This window comes from Oncorhynchus keta, chromosome 34 (genome assembly GCF_023373465.1).
Source record: "Oncorhynchus keta strain PuntledgeMale-10-30-2019 chromosome 34, Oket_V2, whole genome shotgun sequence".
In the NCBI taxonomy this organism is placed as follows: domain Eukaryota; kingdom Metazoa; phylum Chordata; class Actinopteri; order Salmoniformes; family Salmonidae; genus Oncorhynchus; species Oncorhynchus keta.
This window is the reverse complement of record NC_068454.1, coordinates 71,151,448-71,166,081: the sequence shown is the minus strand read 5'-3', so window position 1 is coordinate 71,166,081 and position 14,634 is coordinate 71,151,448. Positions and strand designations below refer to the sequence as shown.

At 39.2% G+C, this 14,634-nt stretch overlaps 1 protein-coding gene and 1 long non-coding RNA gene across 2 annotated transcripts; one reads left to right on the top strand and one right to left on the bottom strand.

Moving 5' to 3' along the window:
* The first annotated feature begins 548 nt into the window (after positions 1 to 548).
* Positions 549 to 14,440, top strand: LOC118367781 (collagen triple helix repeat-containing protein 1-like). The gene is made up of 4 exons (XM_035751425.2): positions 549 to 852; positions 5,159 to 5,377; positions 5,674 to 5,890; positions 13,930 to 14,440. Exons 1-4 carry the CDS (start codon positions 742 to 744, stop codon positions 14,070 to 14,072), a joined length of 690 nt encoding a protein of 229 aa, XP_035607318.1. The 5' UTR covers positions 549 to 741; the 3' UTR covers positions 14,073 to 14,440.
* Positions 5,882 to 13,930, bottom strand: LOC127915206 (uncharacterized). Its single transcript, XR_008090561.1, has 6 exons — positions 13,791 to 13,930; positions 13,625 to 13,736; positions 11,661 to 12,898; positions 9,019 to 9,618; positions 6,140 to 6,219; positions 5,882 to 5,979 (listed from the first exon to the last, which is right to left on the bottom strand). It is a non-coding gene; the product is annotated as an uncharacterized LOC127915206 (long non-coding RNA).
* Positions 14,441 to 14,634: the final 194 nt, after the last annotated feature.

The window sequence follows — 14,634 nt, the reverse complement described above, 5'->3', positions numbered from 1 at the left end:
AACTGATTCTATAACATGATGTGGATCTACAATATATGAGAAATTACAACAATCTGTTATTAGTGGTGGGGCACAGGGCAGCCCACAACAACTGTAAACAAGCTGAAGCATAATCAATATGTTGGGTTCTATTCAATCTATAACGCTGAAGACGTTTCCTTTTTTGTTCTTTATTGCTCCTCTATTATTCCTCAAGCAAGGTGGGAGGCCGATGACATCACGATTCCCATCACACCAACTCCTTGAAGTTTGCAGTTGTGTCTAAAAAAACACTATTTTGCTCAGCAACAACATAATAATCTCCCTTTAGTGTGTGCACTTTATGTTATTTATACTTGAGATATCGCTTTTCAACACTAAAAGTTCAAAATTCGCTGGAGCCGTTTGTTGTGAAGCAATTGAGGGGGAACAAATAGCCTAAAATGGGTCTTGAACAATTGACCATGTGGTTGACACATGTTCCAGTTCCAGACCAATTGACACGCAGTAGGCTCACATTAATATAAATAATATTTTTAAGTAAAATTGTATTTCCCGCCCATGACAACTTCTGAGTAGGTCCAGACATTTGACAAACTTTATCGGCAAAAACTCATTAATCATATGCTATTTGAGAACACATTTACAGACAGAGCTTAGGCGCGCTCTAAATTTCCCTCATCCCCTCACTTGAAATACGGCGCAGCACAGCAGCAGGGAATCCTTGCCGTGGTCTCTCTCGATCTTTTGGGAAAATAAAAGATGGTATCAGCTCTAACTCGTCTGCTGCTCCTCACCTGCGTGATTCTACCTTTCAATGGAGCAGAGAAATTGAGAAAGGCACTTGACAGGAAGGATGTTGAATACGAAAAGGTAAAAAAAAACATCTCAAATAAACTATTTTGGGTTAAAGCTGCACAGCCCTCAAAGTGCCGAAAACTACAGAATCTCATCCCGATTAATTTAACCAATGTTTAAGCCGTTAATTGTTGCAAATATCTTTCATTATTTCATCCTTTAAAATATCAAACGTTTTTTTCAAAGATATTTTATTTTCAGTGATTTTCAGTTCCATATCTACTACCATCATTTTGAATGGGCTATGGATGATTGGTGCCACGTTGACCAGTGGCCACTCGCAAATGTTCTTTCAATATTATATGGCATACTGGGCATGACTGACTCAAACAAGAAGCTGGCAAAGGTCCAGCATGCAGAAGAATAAAAAAGACCCAGACAGAAGTCATGAGGGGTCTGGCTGGTTCATTGTTTGTTCACTGGGCACAGACGTCTGCTCAACATCTAGTTTGGATTTACATTTGGTTGAGTTGTCAACTAACGTGAATTCAACAAATAATGTCACCATGTCATTGGATTTAGGTTATACGTTGGGTGAAAAAAAGACGAAATGTCATTATGTTGATGACTTTTTGCAAATCCAATTAGTTTTCCACGTTGATTCAACTCATCACATTGGAATTTCCTGGAAACGACGTTGTTTCAACCAGTTTTTGCCCAGGAGGTTTAGCCTACTGTAAAATAGTGGGTGGTTGCTTTGGTGTAGTCCTAGTGCATACATCTCACCAGCAGTAAAGGACTGCATGGTAATAACTGAGTAATGTTGTTATTATCTGTCTAGTGTACTGGAAACGATGCAGACAAACCAAACTGCACCAGAAACTCTGCTGAATCCAATTCAAGAACCTCTTATTTGAACAACATGGTAATAATATCATCCTTTCCAGAGCGTATAGTTTTTTTCTTGCCACTGTACCATTACTGTGTATTATGTATGTCTTTAGCAGCATGCTCTCAGCCTGGTTTGAAGTCTGCACACGGTTTGCTGAGACTTCACTTTTTTCTCTATGTTGGGTCTTCTTTTTGTTCAGCTCGTTTGAAAAGTTTGGATCTGTGTAAAACCTAATTGAGTCCATAGTTAATGTATGGTGTGTTGGGGATTTCTCAATGTTAGTCCACAGTTACAATAACAGTCACTTTCTCTGTTTACGCAGCAGAAGTATGTTTGTCTGTGTAAAGTATAAACACTTTATATTATACAGTGGGCGACTGCAGTTTGTTCAGCACGTTTCGGATTAGTTAATAGGAAAGTCAGCTGTGTAGCTGAGCGGAACAGAGGTGCCTTTCATGGTTTTTGAATTCTCTCCAGAAACAAATCAAACCCTCATAAACGTCTGAGACATCCATTTCCCTCAATGGTGTTCTTATAAGGATATTGGATCCAGTCCTGTATGGCCCAGTTGATAGAGCATGGCACTTGCAATGCCAGGATTGTGGGTTGGAGCACCCATAAGTAATGTATGGATAAAAATGTCTGCTAAATGGCATATATTAATAAAGGATAATAACCACATTTTATAGTCACAGAGGCATTTACATATGGTTGTAACGCTCGTCCTCTTCTTCTGACGAGGAGTAAGAGATATCGGACCAATTTGCAGCGTGGTAAGTGTCCATTTTAATATGTACAACTGAATACTACAAAATAACAAAGTGAAAGAACGAAACAAACGAGTCCCGTGTGGCACAAACACTGACACGGAAAATAATCACCCACAACTCAAAAGTGAAACCAGGCTACCTAAGTATGGTTCTCAATCAGGGACAACGATTGACAGCTGCTTCTGATTGAGAACCATACCATACAAATCCCATACATGTGCTCAAGTGCTTTTATAGGAGAATACTTGGTTTATCTTAAAGTCACAATCTGTCATTTCAACAGCATGACCCTGGTACTTTGTTTGGTAAGCTGTGGGACCCAGACACATCACTCCCCCAGTCAGAGAAGACCCCCAGGTGGCTCCACCATAGTCACTTAATGGCAAAAACGGACCTGGGTCCGGTTTTCTAATAGCGATGGAATGTAGGCTTGCGAGTGTTTTAACAATGCATCTTCATACAAAAGCCAAAGATATATCAGGCGTTTTCCTAATCACCATGCAGAGAGAATTGTCGCTGTGTATCGTTGGAGCATGTGTTGATACTGTTAAGATCGAAAGAAAGTGAGTGCTGCTCTTGGATCAGCTTTCTCAATCAAAATCTTTATTTAACATTATAGTATTTCACAATACTGACAACGGATCAGCTCCTAGACCTAGAGAGATATTTGTATTTATTGATTTTTTATTTTACCTTTATTTAACTGGACAAGTCAGTTAAGAACACATTCTTATTTACAATGACGGCCAAGGAACATTGGGTTAACTGCCTTGTTCAGGGGCAGAACGATATTATCACACAAGGCTGGAAATATTGAGGGGTATTATTCTAATGATAAAATTCCACTAAATCACTTATTTGGCAGATCATTGTGCACAAGTTAGGCTACACATCATAAAATATGTTGAGACAAATTAAAGACAGCAAAATAGAACTCAATTTATTGAACATGAAATGTATTTCAATATGATTGAAATAGGCCTATAGCCTACTGTTTTTATATTTTAATTCGGCCATCTCTCATTTGAAACATATTTTTACAAGTCGCTAGTTTGTATCAATTGCAAGGACATTGGCAACTTTGAATTTCTAGTCAACTTTGTTCTGAAGATATCATGTTCACAGAGACAGATGTGATTTTATGTGTAGCAGAGATCTTCTGTGTATAAAGTGAAGTGGGAGGGCAAAAAAAAACATCTAACGGCGTGCTTAGCTGTTCTATGAGTGGTCTGAGGCAGGCGTTAGATTTAGAGTGTTTTCAAGTTCAACGTTAATAACGATGGTTTTGAACTTAGTCTTAAGATGCTTTTGGGAAACCTGGCCAAGGGCTCTTCAGGCCTGGTATATTGCTCAGTATACCATTTGTGTCTCGACAGCTGGAATTTAAATGCGACATGTAATTCCATAGCCTACCCCATTTTATATTTGATTTTGGCATTCCTGAAATGCTCATTGTCTAAAAGTAATATGAACAATATCAGCTCAAGTTAGAACAAGTTCTTGAAATAACCAGTTCACTGTAATATAAGCTGACGTTGTCTTTGGTTTCTTATTTGTTATCGAAGACTCAGTCTTTGCACAGCACAGCACAGCACAACCTAGCACAGCACAGCTGCATGACTAATAAAAAGCTGACATTTTCCCAGCCGGTTCTCAATGGTTAGTAATGACTCCATTGACCACTGGCTAACTTTTTCCTTTTTCCTATGTCCTTTTATATCCTTTAAGTGAATGTTCTTGATCTGAGAACAATGCTACATATTTATTCTGATACAATGTGCTTAACAAAGAGTATCACAAGTTTGTATGTTAAATACTGGACTCTAGGCCGAGTACATCAGAAAATAGCACAGAAAAATACTTCCTGATTTCCCCTGATTTACATCTACTCAGTTGCTGATTCACCAAGTATATCTACGTATGAGAGTCTTGCGATAAACAGTCATGTTAGAGAAGCATGGTTTGTCTCTCTGTGTGGTATGGTTACTCTGGCCAGCCAGCCTGTCTGTATGTGTTTGAGTCACTGGACATTGAACTGGACATTGAACTGGACATTGAATCATGCTGGTCTGTCTGTTTCAAGTCACTGACTGACCACAAACACAGGGACACAGATTTACACTCTGAATTCTTGCTTCATTCACTCTGTCACTCACTTCATTTGGTCACAAAAGGCCCAGACATTTGACATCTTCTTTTGCACTTTTGTGATTGGGAGTCAAGTCCCCCTGGACACAAACTGGTTGAATCAGTGTTGTTTCCACAAACCAAAAATCAATGTGATGAAGTTGAATCAATATGGAAAACTGATTGGATTTGCAAAAAGTCATCAACGTAAAAGAATTTCAGAAATGTTTGTCATTTTCTCACCCAACTTTTCACCTAAATCCATGACAAGGTTCACATTTCTGTTGATTTCAGGTTGAATTCACGTTAGTTGACAACCAAATCAACTGTAAATCAAAACTAGACATTAAACTGACGTCTGTGTCCACCATTATCCATTACAGGTATAGATGTTCATTGTCATGAATGTGGGCACATACATTTGATGTAGTTCATATGATGCTAAGATGACAACCTGGCACTTCTTAACTCTAGGTGGTATGTTATTAGTGTGGTTATTAGAACAGTCTGTCTCTCCCTCTTGTTCCCCATTATAACAGTGTCTCTTTCCCTCCATCTCTCTTCCTATCTCCCTCCCTCTCTCATTCTCCAGTACAACAGCTGCCCCCGGGGTCCGGCTGGCACCCCTGGAAGGGAGGGTAACCCTGGCACCAATGGCATCCCTGGGACTCCTGGCATCCCGGGGCGCGATGGCATCAAGGGGGAGAAAGGAGAGTGTGTGAGTGAGGTGTTTGAGGAGCCATGGAAACCCAACTACAAGCAGTGTGCCTGGAACTCACTCAACTATGGGATCGACCTGGGCAAAATAGCTGTAAGTGGCAGGCAATGCTCATTAGACAGGATCTGGGGCACAGAGTAATATAGTTACATCAGCATTATTACTATGTTGATCATCCATAATAAGATTGATTGTGTTTGTTTAGAGAAAAACATTTGTTAACATGTTATTTTCATTTGCTCTTAAGCCTGTGTACTAACAGTGTAATTGCTAGTAACAACATTGTATTATTCACACTGAATTGAAATGAGACATGAATACAAAACATAAAACATTGAAGATGCTATCATTGGATGCTAGTGTCTCCACCTCTCGTGTCTCCCCTGTAGGACTGTACATTCACCAAGCTGCGTTCAGACAGTGCCCTGCGTGTGCTCTTCAGCGGCTCCCTGAGGCTGAAGTGTAAGACAGCCTGCTGCCAGCGTTGGTACTTCACCTTCAACGGAGCTGAGTGTACAGGACCTCTGCCCATCGAGTTCATCATCTACCTCGACCAAGGCAGCCCTGAGCTCAACTCCACCATCAACATACACAGAACCTCATCTGGTAATCAACCTTACACTCACTATATACAGAACCTCATCTGGTAATCAACCTTACACTCACTATATATAGAACTTCATCTGGTAATCAACCTTACACTCACTATATACAGACCCTCATCTGGTAATCAACCTTACACTCACTATATACAGAACCTCATCTGGTAATCAACCTTACACTCACTATATACAGAACCTCATCTGGTAATCAACCTTACACTCACTATATACAGAACCTCATCTGGTAATCAACCTTACACTCACTATATATAGAACCTCATCTGGTAATCAACCTTACACTCACTATATACAGACCCTCATCTGGTAATCAACCTTACACTCACTATATACAGAACCTCATCTGGTAATCAACCTTACACTCACTATATACAGAACCTCATCTGGTAATCAACCTTACACTCACTATGTATAGAACCTCATCTGGTAATCAACCTTACACTCACTATGTATAGAACCTCATCTGGTAATCAACCTTACACTCACTATGTATAGAACCTCATCTGGTAATCAACCTTACACTCACTATGTATAGAACCTCATCTGGTAATCAACCTTACACTCACTATATACAGAACCTCATCTGGTAATCAACCTTACACTCACTATGTATAGAACCTCATCTGGTAATCAACCTTACACTCACTATGTATAGAACCTCATCTGGTAATCAACCTTACACTCACTATATACAGAACCTCATCTGGTAATCAACCTTACACTCACTATATACAGAACCTCATCTGGTAATCAACCTTACACTCACTATACATAGAACCTCATCTGGTAATCAACCTTACACTCACTATGTATAGAACCTCATCTGGTAATCAACCTTACACTCACTATGTATAGAACCTCATCTGGTAATCAACCTTACACTCACTATGTATAGAACCTCATCTGGTAATCAACCTTACACTCACTATATATAGAACCTCATCTGGTAATCAACCTTACACTCACTATACATAGAACCTCATCTGGTAATCAACCTTACACTCACTATATACAGAACCTCATCTGGTAATCAACCTTACACTCACTATACATAGAACCTCATCTGGTAATCAACCTTACACTCACTATACATAGAACCTCATCTGGTAATCAACCTTACACTCACTATATACAGAACCTCATCTGGTAATCAACCTTACACTCACTATATACAGAACCTCATCTGGTAATTAACCTTACACTCACTATATATAGAACCTCATCTGGTAATCAACCTTACACTCACTATGTATAGAACCTCATCTGGTAATCAACCTTACACTCACTATGTATAGAACCTCATCTGGTAATCAACCTTACACTCACTATATACAGAACCTCATCTGGTAATCAACCTTACACTCACTATATATAGAACCTCATCTGGTAATCAACCTTACACTCACTATGTATAGAACCTCATCTGGTAATCAACCTTACACTCACTATATACAGAACCTCATCTGGTAATCAACCTTACACTCACTATGTATAGAACCTCATCTGGTAATCAACCTTACACTCACTATGTATAGAACCTCATCTGGTAATCAACCTTACACTCACTATGTATAGAACCTCATCTGGTAATCAACCTTACACTCACTATATACAGAACCTCATCTGGTAATCAACCTTACACTCACTATACATAGAACATCATCTGGTAATCAACCTTACACTCACTATATACAGAACCTCATCTGGTAATCAACCTTACACTCACTATATACAGAACCTCATCTGGTAATCAACCTTACACTCACTATGTATAGAACCTCATCTGATAATCAACCTTACAGTCACTATATATAGAACTTCATCTGGTAATCAACCTTACACTCACTATGTATAGAACCTCATCTGGTAATCAACCTTACACTCACTATATACAGAACCTCATCTGGTAATTAACCTTACACTCACTATATATAGAACCTCATCTGGTAATCAACCTTACACTCACTATGTATAGGACCTCATCTGGTAATCAACCTTACACTCACTATGTATAGAACCTCATCTGGTAATCAACCTTACACTCACTATGTATAGAACCTCATCTGGTAATCAACCTTACACTCACTATATACAGAACCTCATCTGGTAGTCAACCTTACACTCACTATATATAGAACCTCATCTGGTAATCAACCTTACACTCACTATATATAGAACCTCATCTGGTAATCAACCTTACACTCACTATATATAGAACCTCATCTGTAATCAACCTTACACTCACTATATACAGAACCTCATCTGGTAATCAACCTTACACTCACTATGTATAGGACCTCATCTGGTAATCAACCTTACACTCACTATATACAGAACCTCATCTGGTAATCAACCTTACACTCACTATGTATAGAACCTCATCTGGTAATCAACCTTACACTCACTATATACAGAACCTCATCTGGTAATCAACCTTACACTCACTATATATAGAACCTCATCTGGTAATCAACCTTACACTCACTATGTATAGAACCTCATCTGGTAATCAACCTTACACTCACTATATACAGAACCTCATCTGGTAATCAACCTTACACTCACTATGTATAGAACCTCATCTGGTAGTCAACCTTACACTCACTATATATAGAACCTCATCTGGTAATCAACCTTACACTCACTATATACAGAACCTCATCTGGTAGTCAACCTTACACTCACTATATATAGAACCTCATCTGGTAATCAACCTTACACTCACTATATACAGAACCTCATCTGGTAATCAACCTTACACTCACTATGTATAGAACCTCATCTGGTAGTCAACCTTACACTCACTATGTATAGAACCTCATCTGGTAATCAACCTTACACTCACTATATACAGAACCTCATCTGGTAATCAACCTTACACTCACTATGTATAGAACTTCATCTGGTAATCAACCTTACACTCACTATGTATAGAACCTCATCTGGTAATCAACCTTACACTCACTATGTATAGAACCTCATCTGGTAATCAACCTTACACTCACTATATACAGAACCTCATCTGGTAATCAACCTTACACTCACTATATATAGAACTTCATCTGGTAATCAACCTTACACTCACTATATATAGAACCTCATCTGGTAATCAACCTTACACTCACTATATACAGACCCTCATCTGGTAATCAACCTTACACTCACTATGTATAGAACCTCATCTGGTAATCAACCTTACACTCACTATATACAGAACCTCATCTGGTAATCAACCTTACACTCACTATATACATAACCTTATCTGGTAATCAACCTTACACTCACTATACATAGAACCTCATCTGGTAATCAACCTTACACTCACTATATACAGAACCTCATCTGGTAATCAACCTTACACTCACTATATACAGAACCTCATCTGGTAATCAACCTTACACTCACTATACATAGAACCTCATCTGGTAATCAACCTTACACTCACTATACATAGAACCTCATCTGGTAATCAACCTTACACTCACTATATACAGAACCTCATCTGGTAATCAACCTTGCACTCACTATATACAGAACCTCATCTGGTAATCAACCTTACACTCACTATACATAGAACCTCATCTGGTAATCAACCTTACACTCACTATATACAGAACCTCATCTGGTAATCAACCTTACACTCACTATATACAGAACCTCATCTGGTAATCAACCTTGCACTCACTATATACAGAACCTCATCTGGTAATCAACCTTACACTCACTATGTATAGAACCTCATCTGGTAATCAACCTTACACTCACTATGTATAGAACCTCATCTGGTAATCAACCTTACACTCACTATATACAGAACCTCATCTGGTAATCAACCTTACACTCACTATATATAGAACCTCATCTGGTAATCAACCTTACACTCACTATGTATAGAACCTCATCTGGTAATCAACCTTACACTCACTATATACAGAACCTCATCTGGTAATCAACCTTACACTCACTATGTATAGAACCTCATCTGGTAATCAACCTTACACTCACTATGTATAGAACCTCATCTGGTAATCAACCTTACACTCACTATGTATAGAACCTCATCTGGTAATCAACCTTACACTCACTATATACAGAACCTCATCTGGTAATCAACCTTACACTCACTATACATAGAACATCATCTGGTAATCAACCTTACACTCACTATATACAGAACCTCATCTGGTAATCACCCTTACACTCACTACATATACAGACCCTCATCTGGTAATCAACCTTACACTCACTATGTATAGAACCTCATCTGATAATCAACCTTACAGTCACTATATATAGAACTTCATCTGGTAATCAACCTTACACTCACTATGTATAGAACCTCATCTGGTAATCAACCTTACACTCACTATGTATAGAACCTCATCTGGTAATCAACCTTACACTCACTATATACAGAACCTCATCTGGTAATTAACCTTACACTCACTATATATAGAACCTCATCTGGTAATCAACCTTACACTCACTATGTATAGGACCTCATCTGGTAATCAACCTTACACTCACTATGTATAGAACCTCATCTGGTAATCAACCTTACACTCACTATATACAGAACCTCATCTGGTAATCAACCTTACACTCACTATATATAGAACCTCATCTGGTAATCAACCTTACACTCACTATGTATAGAACCTCATCTGGTAATCAACCTTACACTCACTATGTATAGAACCTCATCTGGTAATCAACCTTACACTCACTATATACAGAACCTCATCTGGTAATCAACCTTACACTCACTATGTATAGAACCTCATCTGATAATCAACCTTACACTCACTATATATAGAACTTCATCTGGTAATCAACCTTACACTCACTATGTATAGAACCTCATCTGGTAATCAACCTTACACTCACTATATACAGAACCTCATCTGGTAATCAACCTTACACTCACTATATATAGAACCTCATCTGGTAATCAACCTTACACTCACTATGTATAGGACCTCATCTGGTAATCAACCTTACACTCACTATATACAGAACCTCATCTGGTAATCAACCTTACACTCACTATGTATAGAACCTCATCTGGTAGTCAACCTTACACTCACTATATATAGAACCTCATCTGGTAATCAACCTTACACTCACTATATACAGAACCTCATCTGGTAGTCAACCTTACACTCACTATATATAGAACCTCATCTGGTAATCAACCTTACACTCACTATATACAGAACCTCATCTGGTAATCAACCTTACACTCACTATGTATAGAACCTCATCTGGTAGTCAACCTTACACTCACTATATATAGAACCTCATCTGGTAATCAACCTTACACTCACTATATACAGAACCTCATCTGGTAATCAACCTTACACTCACTATGTATAGAACTTCATCTGGTAATCAACCTTACACTCACTATGTATAGAACCTCATCTGGTAATCAACCTTACACTCACTATGTATAGAACCTCATCTGGTAATCAACCTTACACTCACTATATACAGAACCTCATCTGGTAATCAACCTTACACTCACTATATATAGAACTTCATCTGGTAATCAACCTTACACTCACTATATATAGAACCTCATCTGGTAATCAACCTTACACTCACTATATACAGACCCTCATCTGGTAATCAACCTTACACTCACTATGTATAGAACCTCATCTGGTAATCAACCTTACACTCACTATATACAGAACCTCATCTGGTAATCAACCTTACACTCACTATATACATAACCTTATCTGGTAATCAACCTTACACTCACTATACATAGAACCTCATCTGGTAATCAACCTTACACTCACTATATACAGAACCTCATCTGGTAATCAACCTTACACTCACTATATACAGAACCTCATCTGGTAATCAACCTTACACTCACTATACATAGAACCTCATCTGGTAATCAACCTTACACTCACTATACATAGAACCTCATCTGGTAATCAACCTTACACTCACTATATACAGAACCTCATCTGGTAATCAACCTTGCACTCACTATATACAGAACCTCATCTGGTAATCAACCTTACACTCACTATACATAGAACCTCATCTGGTAATCAACCTTACACTCACTATATACAGAACCTCATCTGGTAATCAACCTTACACTCACTATATACAGAACCTCATCTGGTAATCAACCTTGCACTCACTATATACAGAACCTCATCTGGTAATCAACCTTGTACTCACTATATACAGAACCTCATCTGGTAATCAACCTTACACTCACTATACATAGAACCTCATCTGGTAATCAACCTTACACTCACTATATACAGAACCTCATCTGGTAATCAACCCTACACTCACTATACATAGAACCTCATCTGGTAATCAACCTTACACTCACTATACACAGAACCTCATCTGGTTAGAGATTATACCACCAACATGCACAGCTCATCCAGTAAACTGAGCTATTGTAGCTAGTGGTAGCTATTTGTTTGTGGTGGTATTTTGCTTATATATCTCAAATGTGAAATATATTGTAGCCTTAAAATATGAATAATATCTCTACTATTACTGTTTAAATTCCACTGTGAAGCAAGACATTTGGCATATGCATGCCTACTCCATAGTTTTCCTTCTTTAGCTGCCAAGTTCACCAGTGTAGCAAGACCAAAACAAAGCAATTAACAGCCCTCGTCTTGGCACACATACGGCAGTGTGAGTGTTCAATGTAACTCAGGAAGTTGTCTTGAAAATAAACCCCAATTACCTTAGTTTTTCTCTCAGTGACACTTTACCCAAATTTAGAGTAACTTCTCGTCTTGTCCCAGTCTAAGGGTTGTGTGAGGGGATCTATGACCTGTGTATTCCTCTTGTCTTGTCCCAGTCTAAGGGTTGTGTGAGGGGATCTATAACCTGTGTATTCCTCTTGTCTTGTCCCAGTCTAAGGGTTGTGTGAGGGGATCTATAACCTGTGTATTCCTCTTGTCTTGTCCCAGTCTAAGGGTTGTGTGAGGGGATCTATGACCTGGGTATTCCTCTTGTCTTGTCCCAGTCTAAGGGTTGTGTGAGGGGATCTATGACCTGTGTATTCCTCTTGTCTTGTCCCAGTCTAAGGGTTGTGTGAGGGGATCTATGACCTGTGTATTCCTCTTGTCTTGTCCCAGTCTAAGGGTTGTGTGAGGGGATCTATGACCTGTGTATTCCTCTTGTCTTGTCCCAGTCTAAGGGTTGTGTGAGGGGATCTATGACCTGTGTATTCCTCTTATCTTGTCCCAGTTGAAGGGTTGTGTGAGGGGATCTATGACCTGTGTATTCCTCTTGTCTTGTCCCAGTCTATGGGTTGTGTGAGGGGATCTATACCCTGTGTATTCCTCTTGTCTAGTCCCAGTTGAAGGGTTGTGTGAGGGGATCTATGACCTGTGTATTCCTCTTGTCTTGTCCCAGTTGAAGGGTTGTGTGAGGGGATCTATAACCTGTGTATTCCTCTTGTCTTGTCCCAGTTGAAGGGTTGTGTGAGGGGATCTATGACCTGTGTATTCCTCTTCTTGTCCCAGTCTAAGGGTTGTGTGAGGGGATCTATGACCTGTGTATTCCTCTTGTCTTGTCCCAGTTGAAGGGTTGTGTGAGGGGATCTATAACCTGTGTATTCCTCTTGTCTTGTCCCAGTCTAAGGGTTGTGTGAGGGGATCTATAACCTGTGTATTCCTCTTGTCTTGTCCCAGTTGAAGGGTTGTGTGAGGGGATCTATAACCTGTGTATTCCTCTTGTCTTGTCCCTGTTGAAGGGTTGTGTGAGGGGATCTATAACCTGTGTATTCCTCTTGTCTTGTCCCAGTTGAAGGGTTGTGTGAGGGGATCTATGACCTGTGTATTCCTCTTCTTGTCCCAGTCTAAGGGTTGTGTGAGGGTATCTATAACCTGTGTATTCCTCTTGTCTTGTCCCAGTTGAAGGGTTGTGTGAGGGGATCTATGACCTGTGTATTCCTCTTGTCTTGTCCCAGTTGAAGGGTTGTGTGAGGGGATCTATGACCTGTGTATTCCTCTTGTCTTGTCCCAGTTGAAGGGTTGTGTGAGGGGATCCGGGCAGGCCTGGTGGACGTGGCTATCTGGGTGGGGACCTGTGCTGACTACCCCAGAGGAGATGCATCTACAGGGTGGAACTCTGTATCCAGGGTCTTCATAGAGGAGCTGCCCAAATGAGGCCTTCTTTATTAAGTGATGGGACCAGGCCCCATAGAGAAAGAACCCCTAACAATACTTCTGAAGCCTTTGACTACATATCAGTTTAGTTTCTGGATGGGTTCCTAGTCTTTGACAATGTCCTCTGGCCAATCAGACAACTTCAGTTGTGGCTAAATCCTATTACAGTATCACTGATGTTCACTTGAATGTTTTGTACTACAGCACATGGGTAGGGTCTAGTTTATTGGCCACCTGAAATTAGATTTATTCCTCATTAGTCCCATTCCTGTTTAATAAGGAAAGATTTTGGCTGTGCATGTAATCTGTTGAAGTCGTACATTTTTAAATGAATTACTGTCAATAAAGTAATATTTTGTATGAATCAAGCATTGTGTTACTCATTATACTATAACATGTTTTCCTATCAGAATATATTTTTTTGAAAATGTGTGAATTCATAAAGAAATGCATTTAAATGCATTTAGACATCGTTTTTTCAAGTGACAAGTGAACACATCATAGCTGTTAAATTTCATCTGAAGCAAAAAAAATCTACCAAATGTTTTCCTCTCAGAGAAGA